The following is a 21,029-nucleotide window of genomic DNA, read 5'->3' as shown; positions in this document are numbered from 1 at the left end:
TCAGCCACACGGCCTGGGTAAGGCAACCATCTCATCACTCTAAACTCACACACTCACAAGGCCATCACACATTCACTGGCATCTCACTCACTGCCAGCTCAGTGGATAACACCACTCACTCTCTCATACACACCCTCACATCTCCATTTGGCCTTATCTCCTCTGGGGACTGCCCGCTCAGCCCTCACCATTTTGAGGCTATTTGCACAGATCAACATGTGCCTGCACACACACCCTGGGATACCCCTCTTCCCCAAGCAAGCCCTCGCCCAGCAGCCATTGAAAATCCACCCCTGCCCTATGGCTAGTCTGGTAGTTAGAGAACTAACTATGATCCCCTAAAAGTGATGTGGTGCTGCCTGAGAAGCCTGGCGCTGATGAGTGTGGGTGCTGCCTGAAGCAAGGTAGGCAAACAAACCCCGAAATCCCAAGCAAAGTGCAGCTCGCCAGATGCACGTCACTGATGTACAGGTGTGCCCAGATGATCTAGTGTGAGGGGATGATTCCAGCGAGCAGGGCTAAAGTCTTGAAATTATGTTCCCAATGTGCGGCGGCAGGAAACGCGGCCTGCCACTGACGGGTGGAGCAGGTGATCACAAACTGGTTTCATAACGGCGTAAAACCGATTTTTGGCCTTCTTGCCATATTGTCTGTTCATTCCCGCCGTGACACCTGACGCCAACGGGAGCAGACAATTCTGGCCTTTGTGAAGAGCTGTTAGTAACAGGAAGCAGTCAACAAGCAATATCCACACACCAATAATCTGATCACCCACACTTGGTTTGGGTTCCACCAAAACCCTTTGGCTTTCAACCTTATCAAGTACTCAAACCAAGAATGGTTCCAACAGCTCAATGCCAGAAAGAATCTGTCACCAAGTAGCTCTGGAGACAATGAGGTCAATGAAGGTCAGAAGGAAAATCTTTCCTATGGCTGCAATCAAGACAGCCATTACTACTATTGCCTCCCCTTCATCATAAGGACAGAACTGGGAGCTGTTTGCTGATGATGCCAGTGTTGGATTAATTATCGCAACATCTCCGATAATTAATCCAGCCAATGTTAGCTTTCATACGAGCTTGGATAACATCCAGACTTGATTTGACAAGTAATAGTTGTGCCACATAAATGTCAGGCAATGACCATCTCAAACAAGAAAAAGTCATGGCTATTAAGGCACGTTCTGCTGCAGCGCACTTCAATGAGCTGCTGTCCAAGGGCTCTCACTGTAGATCACTGTTGCAGATGTTCTACTTCCTCACCTTCCTCAATCTCATCAGAGTCCTCTCCCTCATTATCCTGAAGGTCTCCGGCCAACAGTGACATGCATTGTTACTGTTACAAAACAAAGTTATGAAGCATTCAGCAAACCACAATCATACAGGACACTCTTTATTGACTCTATGGCAGGACATTACGAAACTCATCCAGTAGTGAAATTATAATCAGAGAACTCCAATGGTGTGTCAATGAGGACTCTAGCTGAGTCATGGATCTGATTGAAGCATAAAGGCAGAGTCGTCCCAGATTTGCACAAAGTGTGGTAGTGGGCGGGAATGGTGGCTTTTCGTGCCTTTTCACCCCATTCCCGGCGCGTCCTGCCTCATCAATAATGCATTCACGGAAAACACTCCGGATCGCTGGCTGGCAGCCTCTGATTTCCCTGCCCCACTGTCACCTCAGGCCTTCAGTAATCCAGGTACTATATTTAAAGGCCGGCCCTGCACACAGCTAGCACTCTCTAAGGGATTGGAAGCTGCTGCAAAGTCATGGCTGCCAAAGGGAGGAAACATGCTGCCCTCAAGTTTAGCGACTCCTCCCTTGGGCACCTACTGGGCGCAGTGGAGGCCCGCCATGAATTCCTCTACCCTTGCTCTGGGCAATGACCAGCAAGCAAGGTCACCAATCTAACATGGGAAGTGGTGGCAATGGTGCTCAGCACCCTGCAAAAGAAGGCAGCCACTCAGTGCCGAAAGAGGATGAATGATCTTCTCTGTCCCGCCAAGGTAAGTCACTCTTCTCATCACTCTCAACTCACACATTCACAAACCCATCACACATTCACAGGGATCTCACTTACTGCCAGTTCAAGCGACATCACCATTCACTCCCTCACACACACCTTCATCTGCCCTGCGAATTGTGTCCTCATCCCGTCCATGGCACCACTCACCGCCCACACATGACAGGCATCGTTTTCATCTGGCCTGGCAGGCATCCTACTTACCCTCTCTACATCATCAGTCTTCATGCAGGACAAATAAATAAACTCCCAAGAATATCTCCTTGTCTATGGTTCCTTGTTATGATGAGCAGTGTTTGTGTCACTCAGATGTGAAACCTTGATGCCTGCACAAGAGAAAGGCAGGTGTTTCAGTCCAGGGCCTCTTCCCTGTGCAGCATGTAACCTTCAGACCAAAGTGATGGTCTGGCTTCAGACTGACTGGACACATTAGTGATGCCTGCACCTCGATGGTACTTGTCATTGCTGCCAGAATGCCGTGGGCAGGCGTCACAGAGTTCTCTCATTCTCTCTGTGTGCTCTCAGCACCTTTGAGGTGGGGCTGGCCCTCCAATCTCTTCAGCATTTGTGACCAGTGATGCTGTGCTCCTGAAGGAGTCAGGTGCTGAAGGCTAACAAAGGATCAGGTGCACTTAAAGTTTCACAGCTGTGTCTCCATGATATGATCCTGATCACAGAGCGCAAGCAAGCTGCCTCAGCCAGACAGGAGTCAGACATTCACAGAGGCAATGTGAAGATCTATGGAGTGTCCTCACTGTATGTTGTCTTCATCTTCCTGGAACCTTGGGCCTATTAGGGCCTCCAATGTGTCTCTGTGACATGAGCCTGAGCACTGAGGATATGTGCACTGCCATCAGTCACACAGGAGTCAAACGTTCACAGATGCAGGGTGAGGATGTCAGGACAGTCCACACTGCTTCTCGTCGTCATCCTTCATGAATCTTGCAGCTATGAAGGCTTTCCGAGCACACCTGCCACGTCTGTCCAGTGCGATGGCCTCATCGCTGACATCCTCACCTTCGAAGACCTCATCATTATTATTCCCTTTGCATCTTCCTCATTGAAGGATACGTGCAGCTCCTCTGTCTCCTCCACAGCCAGATCTTCCCCCTGTTGCAGTGCCAGGTTGTGGAGCGTGCAGCAAGTAATGGTGATGCGCAACACCTTCGGTGGACTGTCGAGACACCGGAACCTCATTTTCAAAATGCCTATATTTTGCTCCACCAAAGTCTGGGTTGTGGCTGAGCCTCATTGTCCCATCGCTGTGCTGCAGTCTGAGACCGCTGCACGGGCATTATCTGCCACATCCTCTGTGGGCAGCCCTTGTCCCCGAGCAGCCAACCCTGCAGCCTCTCTGGACCCTGGAAGATGTCAGGAATCTGAGACCTGCTAATGATGTAGGAATCGTGAACACTTCCTGCGAATCATGCACAGACCTGCAGGATGTGTTTGTGGTGGTCGCACACCAGCTGAACATTCAGCAAGTGGAAGCGCTTGCAGTTGACGTAGTTGGCTGCTTATAGGCATGGAAATCTAAGCACCATGAGTGCAGCTGATGGAACCCTGCACCTGTGGAAAAGCAGAGATCTGCGCAAATCCCAACGTTCTAATTTCCCAGCTTTCCCGATTCTGGGCGAAATGCACAAAGTTCTGTTTCTTCGCAAAGATGGTGTCCATGACCTCCTGGATACACTGGATCATGAAAGCTTGAGAGATCCTACACAGGTCACCTGTAGAGCTCTGGAAGAAGCCACTGGCATAAAAATTGAGCACCACGGTCACTTTCACGGCCACTGGCAGTAGATGCCCTCCATGTCCCTGTGGTGCCAAGAATGGAAGACACAGCAGCTCACAGTTGCACTGACCTTGAGTACAACAGAAAATTCAATGCTAGTTGTGGCAGTCAGCCCCAGGTCTTGTTGCAACAGGTGATAAACATCTAGCAGTTCCTCAGAGAGCTGTAGGCATGTTCTTCTCAGCATATATTATCTGTTGGAAGGGTAAGAATTCCTGCTCCATTTTCCTCCTCTCCAACTTCATCTCTGTTTGCTCCTTCCTCCTGTTGTTGATTCTATTCATCCTCTTGCCGATATGGAATCCTCAGAAAGACATACATGAAGAAAGAATGCCAGATTTCGCTTGTGCATTTAAAATTCTCTATAGCCACTAGAAGCACTCTGAAGTCATTTAAGTGTTATCTAAACATTGGGAAAAGCCGATTACAGCCACAAATTATGGCGTATTGAACTTTTTAAGCAAGACGTGTGTGTGTTTTAAAGAAATACAAGTAAGGATGCTGAGCAAAAGACAGCTGATAATGTAAAGCGCCCACTTTCTGGAGAAATTCCGATGTGGATTATACTAACAAATGTGTCCTGAGAAAACATGGAATGTTGCACCTGAAAAGGAGTCATGGCCTTCTTCAAGTAGAGACATTTAAAAGGGAGATAGGAAAGTTACAAAAGATTGAACTTTAATCTCCTGTGGTTGCAAAGACAAAACACTGATTACCACGTCTCAGCAGGCATCTAAAATCCATCTCCTGTTGATTTATATTTCAGAATGTGTAAAATGGTTGGAGATCAAAGAAAACAGACCCTGGGCGCAAGGCATGTTTTTTGTCCCTTAAAGGAATACACAGGGAAAAATGGATTAAAAGCTAGCTGCAGAGCAATGCTAGTGTGCTGGTGTACTGTAAGAGTGACAGCATAAGAAGACCAACTAGTCACCCCTGCAGTTGCAGACAAAATCTCTCTCTCTCTCTGTTGCTGGAGGCAAGAATTAAAGCAGATGCCACAATTAAAAATTTATTTGGACTCTCAACTTTTCATTTCTGATCTGTGTGTATGTGTGTTGCGTTATTATTATTGTTCTTGGAGTTTTAGTAACTAATAAACTTGCTCTTTCTTTGACTCAAGAAAGCTTGGTTAAATTGGCTCCTTCTAAAAAATAAATACATTTGGACTGGGAAAAGGTATCCACTGGGGAAGGGATCCCTTTTAAATTAACCTTGTTGCAACCAACTGGGGGGTTGAATAAAGAAGAGGAGCCAGCTCATTCCTCCTCACCCAGGAGCATAACAAAATTGGGGTCCTATTTGGGAAGTTAACAAATTGGGGAACCTCGCCTAAGGACTGGTTGTAACACATGCAAAGCATCTCCAAAAACTTTTGACAGTCTTATTTGAGAGCAGCTGAGGATCCCTTTAAACATTGTTGGAAAATGACACTGTCTAATTTTCACGCCCATAATTTGTGGGTGTGAGCAGCAATTGGCAGTAACAATGCAGACAGAGCCCAAAATTCAGTCGTGGGTTGTAACCGTGCCATTTGTGCTTTATTACTCTATGGGGAGAATTTTCTCCCCGTTGTGGTGGTTGGGGGGGGGGGGGGGGGGGGGGGGGCAGTGGTGGGCGGGAGCGGACATGGGCAGGCGCACAGCCGATTGCCACCTGCGATCGGCTGCCTGCTGCTATTTTACGTGGGCGGGCCAATTAAGGCCCGCCCACCGTGACGTGCACCCGGAAGCGCTGAGCACTCCCTGTGTAGGCGGGGGGAGTAGGCTGAGTCGGGGCCTGCGCTCTTTCTAGCAGGAGCTTGAGCTATCTATTTTGAGGTCCACCAAAAAATTGGAATGGCTGAGAATGTAGGACGGAATTTTCCATGCTGGGACTAAGTCCCATGGCGGGGACGGGAATGGGGAGTGGGAAGTTGTGCCATTTCGTGCAACGTCAGCCTGATTAATTATGCAGTTGAGAGTTTCCTGGCGTTTTGCATGACAGGGCAGACTGGATGGCTCATGCCCCGCCACCATATGCAGGCGCTATATTTAAAAAGGCACCTGGACATCAACTTACCCACGGTTGAAGGAGACAATCCACCTCCTGGAAGACAGAAGATCCACATGGTTGATGCTCCATCCACCTACTGCTGCATGTGGTGTTCCAAGGTCCACGGTCGCTGGAGGCTCCATCCCGATCTCTGCAGGCTGCCCCAGGCCTTCTTTAGCTAAGTCCTGACATCTCCACGCCACATTGGTCCAGATGTGTTCTGGACTGGCGTGATATCCTGCTGGTGGCATGGACAATTGGACTTGGGGGGGCGGCGGCGGCGGCGGAGGGGGGGGTAACGAATCTGGTTGGGCCTTCGTCTATATCCAATTAACAGGATGCAAAATGGTTTTATGCTGGCCTCTGGCAGGAATGGTGACCCACCATGATGGACAGGAGTGCAAGTTCCTGCCATTATTTGACACTGGTGGGAAAGCAATTTTTCAGCTCCTGCCGCATTATCCCACTCGCTTGCATTAAACCCGCCATGGCGGAGACTAGAAAATTCTGCCCAGAGTAATACATTCCCTCACCCAATGTCATTATTTTGTGACATTATGCATATACTGAAATTTCTTTATATTCTGTACTTGAATAGAGAAGCTTGGTGAAAGATGGAATGCAAATACATGAGATTTGTGGTGGGAAGGGAATAGTTGATGTTATGGTTGAATTTAGTGCGGGATTGGGTTAAAATTTAGTATGAGCTACACTTGTCTGCTCTAACTGGATTTGTTACAGTTTTCTTACAGGGTCAACAACCAATTAACTTCACTTCAGAGTCTTAGAGCTTAGAGCTTTGTAGCTGAAGCATCTTCTTTACTAGAATAAAAGAATTAAAATGCCTACCTGTACATGTTTCCATAGCCGCTTTCAGCTCCCTCCTGTCTTTTCTCAGTTGTGCCAGCCGTGTGCGTAGAATTTCTTTCTGCTTTTTCATCTCTTCCTCCTTTGACTGTAATCTTTTTGCATCAGCTTCCACACGGTTCTTACCGTATTTATATTGATCAGCATCTGTAATTCAATCCCAAAGCATTTTAACATTTCTATGTTGAAGATGCAAAGTAGTGGTGCCAGAAATATCCCACCAAATGATACCAACTATAATAACTTGTAAGCACCGTGGGTACAAGTGAGTCATTGATCAAAGTCGCTATCAAACAAAAATATTATTAAAAGCACCTAGGCACTAACAAGTGTTATACCTACATCATATGATGTTCCATTAAAAAAAAATCTACAATGGGTATTTTCAGAGTAGAACATGCAAAAGTGACAGCTCCATTGGTCAAAATAGCAAGTAAACTTTGACTTAAGCAATACTTAATTTCTAAAAAAACATCCAACTATTGCACAAGGCGCGTGGGAGGATGAACAAAGATCTGGAAATCAGTAAGAAGCAATGTGCAAAATCATACGTATGTTAGATAATTTTGAATGCACCTTAAAGATGCAGTACACACTTTCAGACATACTGGCCCAGAATTTGCTGAGAAAATAACGGTGAGTTCACGGCACACGCCATTATTATTGTATGGAAAAAAAGCAGTAACTTATGGCTTGGAAGAGATACACTATGAGTTATTGTGAATTGTCAGAAACTGCTGGACAACTTGCACTCCTCCGCAGTTAGCCTTGTAAAAACTGGAGATCACTGTCAAGTTCCCTTTGAGAGTGTCAAGAAATTTCTGCATTTCCCCCATAACTACAAATTAAACTCAAAGCAGAATGTTAGGGCTGCTATTTCATGATGTAAGGACCATGATCAGTTTGGATTTTGCCAGGGCCTCTCAGCTCCAGGCCTCAATACAGGCTTGGTCCAAACACAGACAAAACAGCTGAATTCAAGAGGTGAGGTGAGACTGACTGCCCTTGGCATCAAGGATCCCCAGCAAAATTGAAATTAATGGGAATCGGGGGGAAAACTCTCCCAGCACCAAGAAATATTGTTATAATTGTTGGAGACCAATTATCTCAACCTTAGGACATAACTACAGGAGCTCTTCAGAATAATGTCCTCGGCTCAACCATCTTCAGCTGCTTCATCAATGACTTTCTCTCCATCATAAACTCAGAAGTGGGGACATTCACTGATGATTGCACAATGTTTAGCACAATTCGCAATACCCAAGATACTGAAGCAGTCCATGTCCACAGGGAGCAACATTCAGGCTTGGGCTAATAAGTGACAAGTAATATTCGTGTCACACAAGTGTCAGGAAATAACCATCTCCAAAAAGAAATGGCATCAGGTTGTCCCTGTCAGCCTTTCTTTTCCAGTAGGAGGTGTATCCCTTTGGTTGCCCCTCCCCAGGAAGGCAGGTCTTACTGAGAACAGCGATGTCAATTTGGAGTGTTGATAGCTCACATGATACAATTACAGTTCTTCCTTCCAGGCAGACACTCATGAAATTATCCATGTGTTTTATAACATTCCAAGTTGCAAAATTTAAAGATAAAAGCAAAAAACTGCGGATGTGGAAATCCAAAACAAAAACAAAAATACCTGGAAAAACTCAGCAGGTCTGGCAGCATCTGTGGAGAGGAGCACAGTTAACGTTTCGAGTCCGCATGACTCTTCAACACTGTGAAGAGTCATGCGGACTCGAAACGTTAACTGCGCTCCTCTCCACAGATGCTGCCAGACCTGCTGAGTTTTTCCAGGTATTTTTGTTTTTGCAAAATTTAAAGTTTTCTTTCTTTGACCACGAAGATGACAATCCCTCATGGTATGGTTACCCAGCCAAAAGAAAGTGGGACAGCCTATTTTTAGGGCACCTTTTCCAGCCCCCTCCTCATTTGGGGTGAGCAGAAGGTATCCTGAAGAGTCACAGATGCTGCTGCCTAAACACCTCACAGTCCCAACAAAAGTGTCCAACGAACATCATCCATCTGTCGCCTGTGTGCAGATTCTTGACCAGGGACTTCCAGGTTCACAGCCCTGTCCCTGTCGCCAATTTTCCATCGCCACAGGACTAGGCAAATAGATCCTGGTAGAAGCGTGTGACTTTGTTTAACGTGGGGACCTTGGGTTGCCATCATTGTCCACACGATTTTGACGGATTAGTGGTCAGATTTTGGTGACATGTCAAATCATGATGACTGGGACCACCTTGCCACAGCAACCTTCTTCCACCTTCGCAGGTGGTGAGATGCATAGTCTTCCTTCAGCTGTACTGTTGTTAAGGACTTTTTGGACCGCACTATGCCTGGCATCTGACCCTGACCTTAACACCATGGGTGGTCCTACTAGGAGCAAGGTGCTCCTGATGGCATTGCTCAAGGGATCATTAGAGCACACAAGCCTCTCTACCGTGTCAAGGTGGTGATCCATGAAGAAGAGAATCTAATCACTGCCCCTTGACATTCTTTGGCATTACCATCACTGAATCCACCACCATCAACATCCTGGTTCTTACCATTGACTAGAAACTTAAGTGGACCAGCCATATAAATACTGTAGCCACAAGAGCAGATCAGAAGCTGGGAATTCTGCAGCAAGTAACTCACCTCCTGACTTCCCAAAGGCTTCCCACCAGCTCCAAGGCACAATCAGGAGTGGGAGTTACAAACTGAAGGGTGGATAAGGTATATAAAACAGTCAAGCTGTCAAGTTATTTAAATGGCTAGCCCTTTAAAAAAATTAAAAGAATACCACCTGCCTGTGTCTGTGAGAGTTGAAAAAAAAACTGTTCCAGTAGTTTCAATTGCTGTTTATTGGCATAGCCCGAAGTGCTATCATTCTGGCATTATTAATGCTTGGCTGCTTTCCACAAGCTATCATTATCACAATGGTAGGGTTGTAAGTTCACCATTTGATTGAAAACTAAAAGATGTTATTAAAGGATTAGCTATCTTTGATGTGGGATTATGAATACAAATGCTTGTTTTTTTATAAGGGATGAAGTACTTGAGGGGTTTTAAATATATTGAATGGGCTTACCTGAATGAGACCTATTTTTATATATGGTGAAGTTTGTAATAGATATTTAGAACATTATTTTATTTCATCTCTGCAATATTCCTGAGGTCTGCCTATTGGTGGGGGGGGGTGGAACGGAGTTTGCACAGGGGCTATAAGGGGTCATGGGTGGGTGGGGGTATAGGTTGGCATGTATAGGCATGGTGGGTGGGTGGGGGATTGTGGGGATATGAAGGGTGAGGGGTAGAGGGCCTAATGTTTAAGAAAACAACTGGGATGAGGTCCCAGAGAACCAAGGCGGGCCTTTTAAATAGCTCGCCATTGGCACTCAGCAGCCCCTGTGCACCTTCGATCTGCATCTGGGGGTGCGGGCTCAACTTCATCATGCACCCGCCCCTGCTGGAACAAAGATCCTGGCTTTCTGTGCACTTTTTCCCAAGGGTGGGTGTGGCTAGCCAGGAAATTTCCCAATTCCTGCTACCCGACTCGGGAGCAAAAATGCAGGCCTTGAATATACAACTCTCTGTTCCTTCATTCAAATCATTGATATGTATGGTGAATGGTTGATGCCCAAAACAAATCTCTGGGGAACAGCACTTTTTATTCATTCACAGGGCGTGGGCATTGCTGGCTAGTGCAGCATTTACTGCCACTCCATAATTGCCCTTGAGAAGGTGGTGGTGAGCCACTGCCTTGAACTGCTGCAGTCCATGTGGTGTCAGTAAACCCACTGTGCTGTTAAGAAGGGAGTTCTAGGATTCTGACTCTGCGACAGTGAAGGAACAGCTGATATATTTCCAAGTCAGGATGTGTGTGGTTTGGGGGGAAAGCTGCAGTTTGTGGTGTTCCCATGCACCTGCAGCCCTTGTCCTTCTAGGTGGTAGAGGCGGTTGGTTTGGAAGGTGCTGTTGAAGGAGCCTTGGTGGGGTGCTACAGTACACCTTGTACATAGTACAAACTGCTGCAATTGTGCATTGGTGTTGGAGGGAGCGAATGTTTAAATTGCTGGATGGGGTGCCAATCAAGCGGGCTGCTTTTTCCTGGATGCTGTTGAACTTCTTGAGTGTCGTTGGAGCTGCACTCATCCAGGCAAGTGGAGAGTATTCCATCACACTCCTGACTTTTGCCTTTTAGATGGTGGACAGGCTTTGGGGAGCCAGGAGGTGAGTTACTCGCTGCAGAATTCCCAGCCTCTGACCTGCTCTTGTAGCCACAGTATTTATATGGCTAGTCCAGTTCAGTTTCTGGCCAAAAGTAGCCCCCATGATGTTGATAGTGGGCGTCTAAAAACAGAAAATGCTGGAAAAGCTCAGCACGTCTAGCAGCATCTGTGGAGAGAGAAACAAGAGTTAATGTTTCGAGTCTGTATGACTCTTCTTCAGAGCTCTGAAGAAGTCATACAGACTCGAAACGTTAACCCTGTTTCTCTCTCCACAGAAGCTGCTAGACATGCTGAGAGTTTCTAGCATTTTCTGTTTTTATCTCAGATTTCCAGCATCCGCAGTATTTTGATTTTGTATTATATTGATAGTGGGGGATTCAGCGATGGTAATGCCATTGAATGTCATGGGGAGATGGTTAGATTTTCTCTTGTTAGAGATGGTCATTGCCTGGCACTTTGGTGGCACAAATCTTTCTTACCACTTATCAGCTCAAGCCTGAATATTTTCCAGGTCTTGCTGCATATGAACATGGGCTGCTTCAGTAGCTGAGGAGTCACAATTGGTGCTGAACATTTTGCAATCATCCACGAACGACCCCACTCCTGGTCCTATAATGGAGGGAAGGTCATTGATGAAGCAGCTGAAGATGGTTAGGCTGAGGACACTACCCTGAGGAACTCCTGCAGGGATGCCCCGGGACTGAGATGATTGACCTCCAACAACCACAATCATCTTCCTTTGTGCTAGGTATGACTCCAACCAGTGGAGGGTTTTCCTCCTGATTCCTAATGACTTAAATTTTGCTAGGGTTCCTTGATGCCACACTCAGTCAAATGCTGCCTTGATGTCAAGGGCAGTCTCTCTCACCTCACCTCATCAGTTCAGCTCTTTTGCCCATGTTTAAACCAAGGCTGTAATGAGGTCAGGAGCTGAGTGACCCTGGAGGAACCCAAACTGAACATGAGTGAGTAGGTTATTGCTGAGTAAGTGCCACTTGATAACACTGTCAAAGACACCTTCCATCACTTTGCTGATGACCGAGAGAAAACTGATGAGGTGTAATTGACCAGGTTGGATTTGTCCTGCTTTTTGTGTGCAGGACATACCTGGGCAGTAAGCCACTGATGTAGCTGTACTTGAACAGTTTGGCTAGGGGCATGGCTAATTCTGGAACGCAAGGCTTCAGCACTATTGCTGGAATGTTATCAGAGCCCATAGCCTTTGCAGAATCCAGTGCCTTCAGCCATTTTTTTGATATCATGAAGAGTCAATCAAATTGGCTGAAGACTGGCATCTATGATGCTGCGGATCTCAGGAGGAGGCTGAGATGGATCATCCATCTGGCCCTTCCAACTGTTGATTGTTGCGAATGCTTTAGCCTTGTCTTTTGCACTTGTCACATCCCACCAATTGCGACACATTCCCTTTATTCCAACTTTCTTTCTGCAATTTCCAAACCAATCAATAACTCATGCCATGCTAAATCAACACAACCCTGCTGAAAGTGCTTGTGTGTTGTTGCTGTAGGAGGACATGATGGTTGTGTTCCATGTGGTCGAACAAATTGCTAACATTCATTGGCTCAGTTTACACATAAAGAATGGCCATTTAAGCAAGGCACTAGAGGGTGCCCTGTTGCTCATAGAACTGTGGGCTGCAAGAAGTTGAGGTGAAGGAGGATGCGGAAAATATGTACAGGCAACATGATAGAAAAATTCACAAGAAAACTGCTAGTCTTCTGATTTCAAGCACAATTTAAAAAGTAAATTTTTTTTGGTGTCAAATATATTCTGAAAATTCACAATGTGGAGATAAACACAGCTCAAGTCTCTAGAATGTTTGTAAATCATTGTCATGCAGCACTTCCTTTCAAACAGCTAACAACATTAACTTGATTATGTACAATCTGATATTGCACAAAATCTGAAGGACTTACTTGATGCAGTGCGTTTAACATTAGTGCTAGGATTTGCTTTTTTCACTTGACTGTTTCCAGCCTTCTGCTTTGTTGTCATACCATTTACTATTGTTGGCATCTTCTTCCCTTTTGCCTAATTTAGCAAGAAAATAAACATTCATTAGTAAGTATCTGATGATGCCCCCTAGGATTTCCTTGTCTTTGTTTCTTTTTTATTTATCATTGCAAAAAAAATACCCCAAACTTTCTTCAAAGTGCAACGCCTCACCAACTGACTGAGTTCATTATAAAGTAGGTACAGTAATTTAAAATACTAACACATGACATCATGGTAACAGTCGAATGCAAGTTCAGTTTCATTGTTGAGTTTCCATTTTGGTCATGTTGTTGTGGGGACATGCTGAGCGGATGCCAGGAGGTTCCCTGTGTAAGGTGGAGTGGAGTTGGGCAGGAAAGAGGAAAATCTCATGCACTTCCTAGCTAATGACTAGCAGAACCCATCATTGGTTGAGGCCTCAGGGCACAGAAACTTTTTAATACTTGGATAGAGCAACAGACGTGTTGAAAAACGGGAAAGAAAATGGAGAGCTACCAAAAAATAAACAAGCAAATAAATCCGGAATAAAATTCAGTATGGTGGCCATGAAGCAATTGGCATGTCTGAAAAATCCAGCTGGTTTGCTGATGACCTTTAAGGGAAAAAAAGTGCCATCCTTACTCCTTTGAATCTGACCATTGTGAAACTGATTTTTTAATTAGGAAACTGAATTTCTGAACAGTGGTTCACAGGTTTCAGGCTCAAAGCAATGACCTTTTTCTTCCAGTACATGTCTGTAGCAGGAACGTTCCCTACCACCGGTGTGTACTCAGAAAATGAAACTGATGTGTAAGCAAGATCACTAAAATGTGATTGTTAGCTAAGTCAGTTATCGATGCACTATTAAAAACGTGTGAAGGGCGCACACTATCTGCCCTTAACTTTTAATATAAACATCAACTGCTACTGGAGGACCACCAACTTGATGAAAGACACTCTTTGGTCTGCTCAAAAGTTGTTTGTCTTCCAGGGCAAAGATCTGTTGATGATTGAGTGGTGCAGACTGGCAGATTCCAAGGTCCAGCACTATGTGCTGATGGACGCACTAAAACTTGGGGCAGCTGCTGCAAAGGTGCAACGGGGAAAAGCCATAGTCCAAGGCCCTTCCGCCATAATATACTGAGGGACTGGAAACTGTGGAAAAGCCCTTGGGCTATATGTTTGACATGGAATAAATACTGTAAATATGAGCTGAAATTGTAAGTGTAGTGAGGCATCGCAAAGTGCCACATGTTGAAAGAAACTTATCTTGTTTCCACTTCATGTAAATTCAACTTTGAACTGTCATGTAATCTACTTTTATTAATTCTATAAAAAAGTACATTTTTGGTTAAAAAAAAGCTACTGTCACTATATTTGGTCTCACTTTTGTGTTGACATTTACTGTTATAAATAGATTTGTCAATGTTTCTCATTTAATTCTTTATGTAAATTTACAGTGCAGTTCAATCTCTGACCACCAGGAGAGTCTGGAGCAAGTCTCTGCAATCTTCCTCTAAACAACAATTACTTGCATTTACAAAGTAATTAAATATCCCAAGAGGCTTTACTGAAGTGTAATAAGACAAATTTGACACTGAAGCACACTTCATTCACCATCTTGTACATTTGAAAAAAGCTCAGGGGTTCTATTAGCTCAGCTGTTCCTGCAGGTCTGGCTTTAATTTCAGCAGGGGTCAGAAATAGACTGGGAGCTTGGATATACCAGATTCTAATTTAATCCTGGATTTTCTGCTCATACTTCAAAAGGATTGAGCCTTTGTCCACCCCTTCCAAAGAAACTGATGAAGAGGCAGCAGGTCCAATGATTCGATATTTGCAGTGCCAGTGAGACCCGATGTGGTGATGGTGGATGGAGGCCAGGAAAGCTACCCTGGAACCCCAAACAAGAGGTAAAGGGGAGAACATCAGAGGTTTCTCCAGTTTGTCAGGCAGTAAATCAAACTCAGGATACAGATCAAAGATATTGAAATGTCACACTGGGCATTTAGAGATAAGAGATACACGTGTAATTAATGTAAAACAAAAATACGCATCAGGAGAATCAAAATCTGCAAAGAGAGACGTTAACATTTTGGGTTGGATGCTTTATTAAAATTGAAAACTTAAAAGATGATCAAGTATTTTAGCATGTAGTTGTTTGGTAGTACAGAACTTGAGTATTGCTGAAAAGAGAGACATGTTGAAGCTTTTCATCTTGCACTCATCAGGACACCACAAGAATACCAATATAAGGGGAAAACAACAATTTATACTGTATGTTAAGAGAGTGCTGATTGTTGGCAAGTGGAGTCTGATTGGTAGAGGCGTTGCCATGGAGAATGTACCAGTGATGGTGACTGACAGTCACATGATGCTAGGTATATAGGTCGTATGTCCCAAAGACTGGTGGATCGCATCAAACAGCATGTCCCAGCTGCTGTTCACAATGGACAAGGCACAGACCGTACCCAACCAGCCCATGCTTGCAAAACTCAAAACACAGAGTCCAAAATTAGGTGCGATTCCGCAAATCGACAACATTTGCTAAATAATCCTTCATGTGCTAAGAATTACGCTGACAACCAATTTAAGATTGTCCGTCGGGCTCGCAGTGTGGCATGTTTGTGTGTACTGGAAGTAAAAGATATTAATACACAGGGCCCCGTTCTTTGCAGACAGAAAGGACATGCACACAACTTGCACCTATTTCAGCTAAACAAAATAAGTGACAGCCATTTGCTGACTCGTTCCTCAGGGCAATGCCTTGACCAATTAGAGTCAAGCTGCCTGGTTTAAATTTCAAACAATGCTTGGCAGTTAACTATTAGCCCAGAACTGCCAATAATGAAGACTTTCAGAATCTACTGAAGGTGTGACTCAAATAATGCAAACCTTTCTGGAACTTTGCAAATGCTTTGAGCAATGCAGATTTTGACAAAAATGACAAATGGCACAAGCTCTGGCTGACACCAACGTTGTTAACAAAGATCTGCTGAGTGATCCAACAACAGCAGAGCCTCCAGGGTTTGACCTCCCTCAAAAAAAATCAATGGTTCCATGCAAGGACATCAGACCTCATCCACAAATGGAATTTCAAGTATGCCCAGTATGCGACTGTTCAGATCAGACTGCTCACCACATTGTGAATGAATGTGGCCTATGAAAATTTGCCATATAATTCAAAGCATCCACCCAACAATACAGAGTGTTGTAGCTGTCCAACTTGGAGTTCAGCTTAAGCTGCACTATGTCATATGTAAGAGGAGAGAAGAGGAGATTGGTAATGTAACAGATCTTACTTTAACTCTGCCCACTGGAGCTAAAATAGCTGTGGTGAACTTGACACTCCATTCCTGCTCTGTTGTCATATTTCCTGGGGCTTCCAACTAGGCTGCCCAGATTCTTGCCTGAATCAGGCGGGAACCTCATTACTATCTGCAAATTGGGTTCTAAGACATAAATAGGATCCCAATGCAAGTTTGAGCAATAACTTAGTGGATGCGTACACCATAGAGGATTGCTCATTGGGGAACTGTGCTGTTGATCTTGAAGAATATACCTTGGTCAAGGGTGTTGTTGACTTCTTGTGCGATCATAACAAGTAATCCTCAGATATTATTGCAGAGGCCCAGGTTGTTTCTGTGGCTGGAGGAGTATTCCTGTTTTTCTTGGCTCCCCAAAGCTTAATAAAACTTAACCTTCTGGACTCCTCTTGAGCTGGACTGCCAGCTGATATTGGGTGAAGTGAGCATGACACATGCTCCACCCAGTTGAGTCATCAAATGCTAAATACAAAGAATTTGCATGTTAAAAAGGTGCACTCAGCAGTAGAAACATGGGAATCTAGGGCTGGATTTTCCCTTTGTGGGTGGGAAAGAGAAATTGGGACAGAGCAGGGGCAAGTACAAGATGGTCTGTGGCTGCTTTTGCACCCAGGCTGGCATGAAGAGCTTCCCCCCTGACCCTGACCTGCCAGTAGGTGCCCACCTCCAGGTACACCTGACAGTGCAGGAAGCTGGAAGCCAACTGGAAAATCCCAGTCAGCCTCTTTCCCACCCCCGCAAAAATGGTCCGGAGGCAGGATGGAGCCAGGAGACTGGCACACCGGTCAGTAGGGCTAATTTTCAGCCCCACCCATAGCTGATCCTGGGGATGAAAATTAGCCCGCCGTTTCCTATTTCCATGGTGCTACTGCCTCATTTTCACTGGGTGGAAGGCTTCACAATCTCCCTTACTCCTGCAGATTTGTCTCTCCTGTTTTATGGGGATTGCTTTCTAACCATAATACATGTCTGAGGTCTTTATTTCTGGATTGTGTACTGCCTTTTCTAACAGGTTTGTTCTAAGTGGGATTATGTGGTTTTATAGAATGGGAACATAGGCTTCTCTGGCCATATTACCATTGCCGAAATGAAGTTCCCCAATAACTGATTTCAACGTGCAATCACAGAAGTTGAAGAATGTTTTGGTTGGCAACAAGAAATATTGAAGGAGGTCAGATGTTTATTTTTAAAAGATTCATTTTGACCCAGGATGCTTTGACAGAAGTTGACAAGTTTCCCCACAAATTTCCTCACAAGGGCATTTCTTCTAATAGTTTCTGCTGCTGATGTATGGCTTCCTCCCAGCTGCCCAACCATACAAATACTACTCGTGTGACTTTGTCTTTTGTCTGGACATTGTTATCAGGACCGCTTGGCACCTTGAGAAGCTGAAAGAAATTTACTGTCCCTCATCAGTTTACCCTCCGGTCACTTTCTGATCACCCAGACTGATGTAAAACTGGCAACACCATACTGCCAATTCCAGGTGATGCAATTCACAGTGAATGTTTTCACATAAAGGCTGGAGTCTGTAAGACATTGCAATAAGATGATTGCTACTATACATTTTGCTGATCTGAACCAATTTCTTTGGATTCTGCATTAAGGTAACACTGGTATAACCCTGAGTCAGACTCTACACTCACCATCTTGCAGGAGAGTTCAATAGCTGTATTTGATTCAGTCATATTCAGTTTGACTTTGAATTTTACTTTCGGGAAAGACATCACTATTCAAATAATGTTATGTTTCTTGTAAAACGAAAGAGAAAGCAAGACAAATTGCTTAAGGAACACCGCTAGATTTGGTTAACAGAAATTACTCATTATTTTGAAAACAACGACTACATGAAACCATGTAGTAATCTGTTGCTGCTGATATGAGAAATTTCACTGTTGAATATTGTCACAATATCTAGCCATAGAGGAATGATAAATTTCCAGCGTAAGATGATGTTTTTCCTCTTCCTAGAATGTTGTCCTTTGACAGCATCATGTTAGATGCAGCCACCATGATCTGACAATCTTCCCCATTCTGCTATCTAATCTAGTGGAGGTGACTCTGATAATAGCCAAATGGTCACCTGCCATCAGAAAATATTACATGCAGATTCTGGATAAAATATTCTGCTCAAATTCCATGAATGCTCATTTCTATGAATAAAACATATGCTGTGGTGCTTGGCCTTTTTCATAAACGAGAATTCCACTAGTAGAGGGTTTTCTGTAAAGGGACGATTTTAACTCAGGCTGAGCATTAGGGTTGAAGGACCTGAGTAGGTGAACAGTCTGGTGTTCCAGAGCATGAAGCCTGGATGTTTTTAACTTCTAGGTCTTATTTCCATGCCCCAATTCCGAGTCAGTGGGAATGACATCATCATTGGCAGGCAACCTGTGCACGCTCTGCACCTTATACCAATGGGCGGAGTGTGCACAGCATGTGCTCCATTCACTGACACCTCCAAACTGCCTTAAGGTCCTATGTCCATTATAGGGCCCAAATATGCATCTTATAAATAGATTCCAGCCTAAAATAAATGGATGCCCACTCCATCCTTGTGAAGACTCCAGACAAACTGGTAGCGGGTGACTGGGAGTGGAAACAGGATATTAAGTTTTGCTCCATGGATTTTCAGAGTGGTACCACCCTGTTCCTGCCCAATGGAGGCCATAAAAATCAACCTGCACTTCTTGTGATGTGGGAGTCAGAGAAAACTGCTGCTGAGAATGAAAGAAAAAGAGTTGAGGCAATGACCCAGGATAAGGCCTTATTTAAAGCAAAGTGGGTGGGGAGACATTGGGTGGATTGTCCCAGATTTGCACTAAGTGCGGGAGTGGGCATGAAAAAGTCATTTTACCTGCTGGCTGCAATGGCAGTTTTTCTCGCCATATTGTCTCCTTCCTGCCTCATAAATTACGCAACCACAGGAAACATGCTGGATCACTGTCGGCAGGCCTCCGGTTGGCCCACCATGCCATTACCTTGCCGCTTCCTCATGCCAGGCACCATATTTAAAATGCAGCCATGCGCACACTTCTCAATGCTCTGCTGAAGACATGGCCCCAAAAACCAGGAAGATTGCAGCACGCCTGCGACACCTTCTGGACGCTGTGGAGGCTGCTGCAAAGTCCTCTACCCCCGCTCTGGCCGCAGGAGGCCCATCAGTCTCAACACTCTGGCTTGGGAAGCAGCGGCAGAGGTGGTCAGTGCCAACGCTGCACACAAGAGGTCAGTGCAGGAAACGAATAATTGATCTCATCCGTGCCGCCAGGGTAGGTCAACCATCTCATCACTCTAAACTCACCTACTCACAAGCCCTACTCACAAGCCCATCACACATTCACTGGCATCTCACTCACTGCCAGCTCAAGGGACATCACCACTCACTCTCTCACATACACCCTCACATCTCTATCTGGCCTCATCTCCTCCTCCCGTCCATGGTTCCACTCATACCTGGCACCCTTCTCATTTGGCCTGGCAAGCGTCTTGCTCACACTCTCTCCATCTGACTTTATGCAGGACAAGACCTCGCACAATCACCAGGAGCGGTCCCAGACCTGGGGTGGAATGCCAGGCATCAAGGTCCTCACTCTGTTCAACAGTCGCAAGTTGGAGTTGACTGTTCCTGTGGCAAAGGTGAAGTCGGGGGAGAACACCCACGTGAGGATCCTGCACCACATCATCCCTCTCTCAACGCTACTATGAGTCCACTGTTCTGTGCTCAACGCAGCCGCCAAGCACTCACGAATTTCCACTTTCTCTCCTAGGCACATCTGACACTTCACCCTCAGGCAACCGTGACCCCGACCCCAGCACCAAGAGCACCTCGGATGAGGACCCTGAGGGCAGCGCCATTGAAGACCCATCACAGCGCTCAGCCACATCCTCCACCAGTGCAGTAACACACACTTCGGTGGGACCTAGATGTAGAGCAGGCTCGGGATCAAAATCTGGTGAGCACACTACACAATCTGTTCCACAGCAGGCAGAGGCAGGGACATCTTTGGTTGCTGGCACTCGGAGGACTGCTGGAGGCAAGGAATCTGCTGAGTCCAAATCAGATGAGGAACCTCTGGACTTGGTGCTCAGTCAGTTGGTGGAGCTGCAAAGACAATCATGGGAACATCAGGAAGGGACGTCTGATGCACCCTTCAGATTGCAAAGCACGATGGAGGAGTCTGTCCGCCTTCAGTTCGAGGTGATAGCACCAGCATGCCAATGCATCGAGATCAACACTGGCAGGATGGTGCCATCATGGAGACCCATGGTGCTGCGCTGTTGCATGGGTTGAACTCCATCGCTGATGCCATAGTTGGCCTCCAACAGTGTCAATGCGAGAGGGGTGCGGGGCAACTCAATCTCACTCCAGCTTCTCCTTCTCCTCAAGGGGCTGTTAGGCACCCATAGGGAGGAGGACCAGCAGCTCGACACCCCAGGGCCACCCACATAGGTGACTCTGGGAATGTCCGGCCAATCCAAATCCCCTCTTCCTGTGAACCCAGCAGCTCCAGCTCCACAGGCCGAGGCGGGTGAAGCTGGCTCACAGCAGGACCCCGAAAGCAGGCCGGGGCCCTCCAAGTCTTGGCCCTCCAGGAGACGCCCGTCAAGATCATCAGGCAACAAAGCGTAGCAGTCAACAGGCTGCCTTCACCTCTGCTGTGGATGTCAGGGGAGCACCAAGACATAGCGGAAGGGTTAGGAAGGTTAAGTATCTCTTGTAGAGTTAAAACAATTAACTAAATTAACAATAACAGGGGAGAAATCAAGCA

At 45.6% G+C, this 21,029-nt stretch overlaps 1 protein-coding gene across 5 annotated transcripts in view; it reads right to left on the bottom strand.

Annotated features, from left to right (window-relative positions):
• Positions 1-21,029, bottom strand: part of afap1 (actin filament associated protein 1) — a 284,152-nt gene that overhangs the window by 13,292 nt on the left and 249,831 nt on the right. For all 5 annotated transcript variants that reach the window (XM_078542197.1, XM_078542224.1, XM_078542234.1 and 2 more), the window contains 2 exons: positions 12,874-12,988; positions 6,702-6,866 (listed from right to left, as the gene is read on the bottom strand). In XM_078542197.1, coding sequence (XP_078398323.1) covers positions 6,702-6,866; positions 12,874-12,988 — 280 coding nt within the window. The remainder of the gene's footprint in view (positions 1-6,701; positions 6,867-12,873; positions 12,989-21,029) is intronic.

The sequence above is a fragment of the Cetorhinus maximus genome, chromosome 1 (assembly GCF_964194155.1).
Source record: "Cetorhinus maximus chromosome 1, sCetMax3.hap1.1, whole genome shotgun sequence".
Taxonomy (NCBI): Eukaryota; Metazoa; Chordata; class Chondrichthyes; order Lamniformes; family Cetorhinidae; genus Cetorhinus; species Cetorhinus maximus.
Note: the sequence above shows the minus strand (reverse complement) of the source record. Positions and strands in the feature narration are given on the sequence as shown.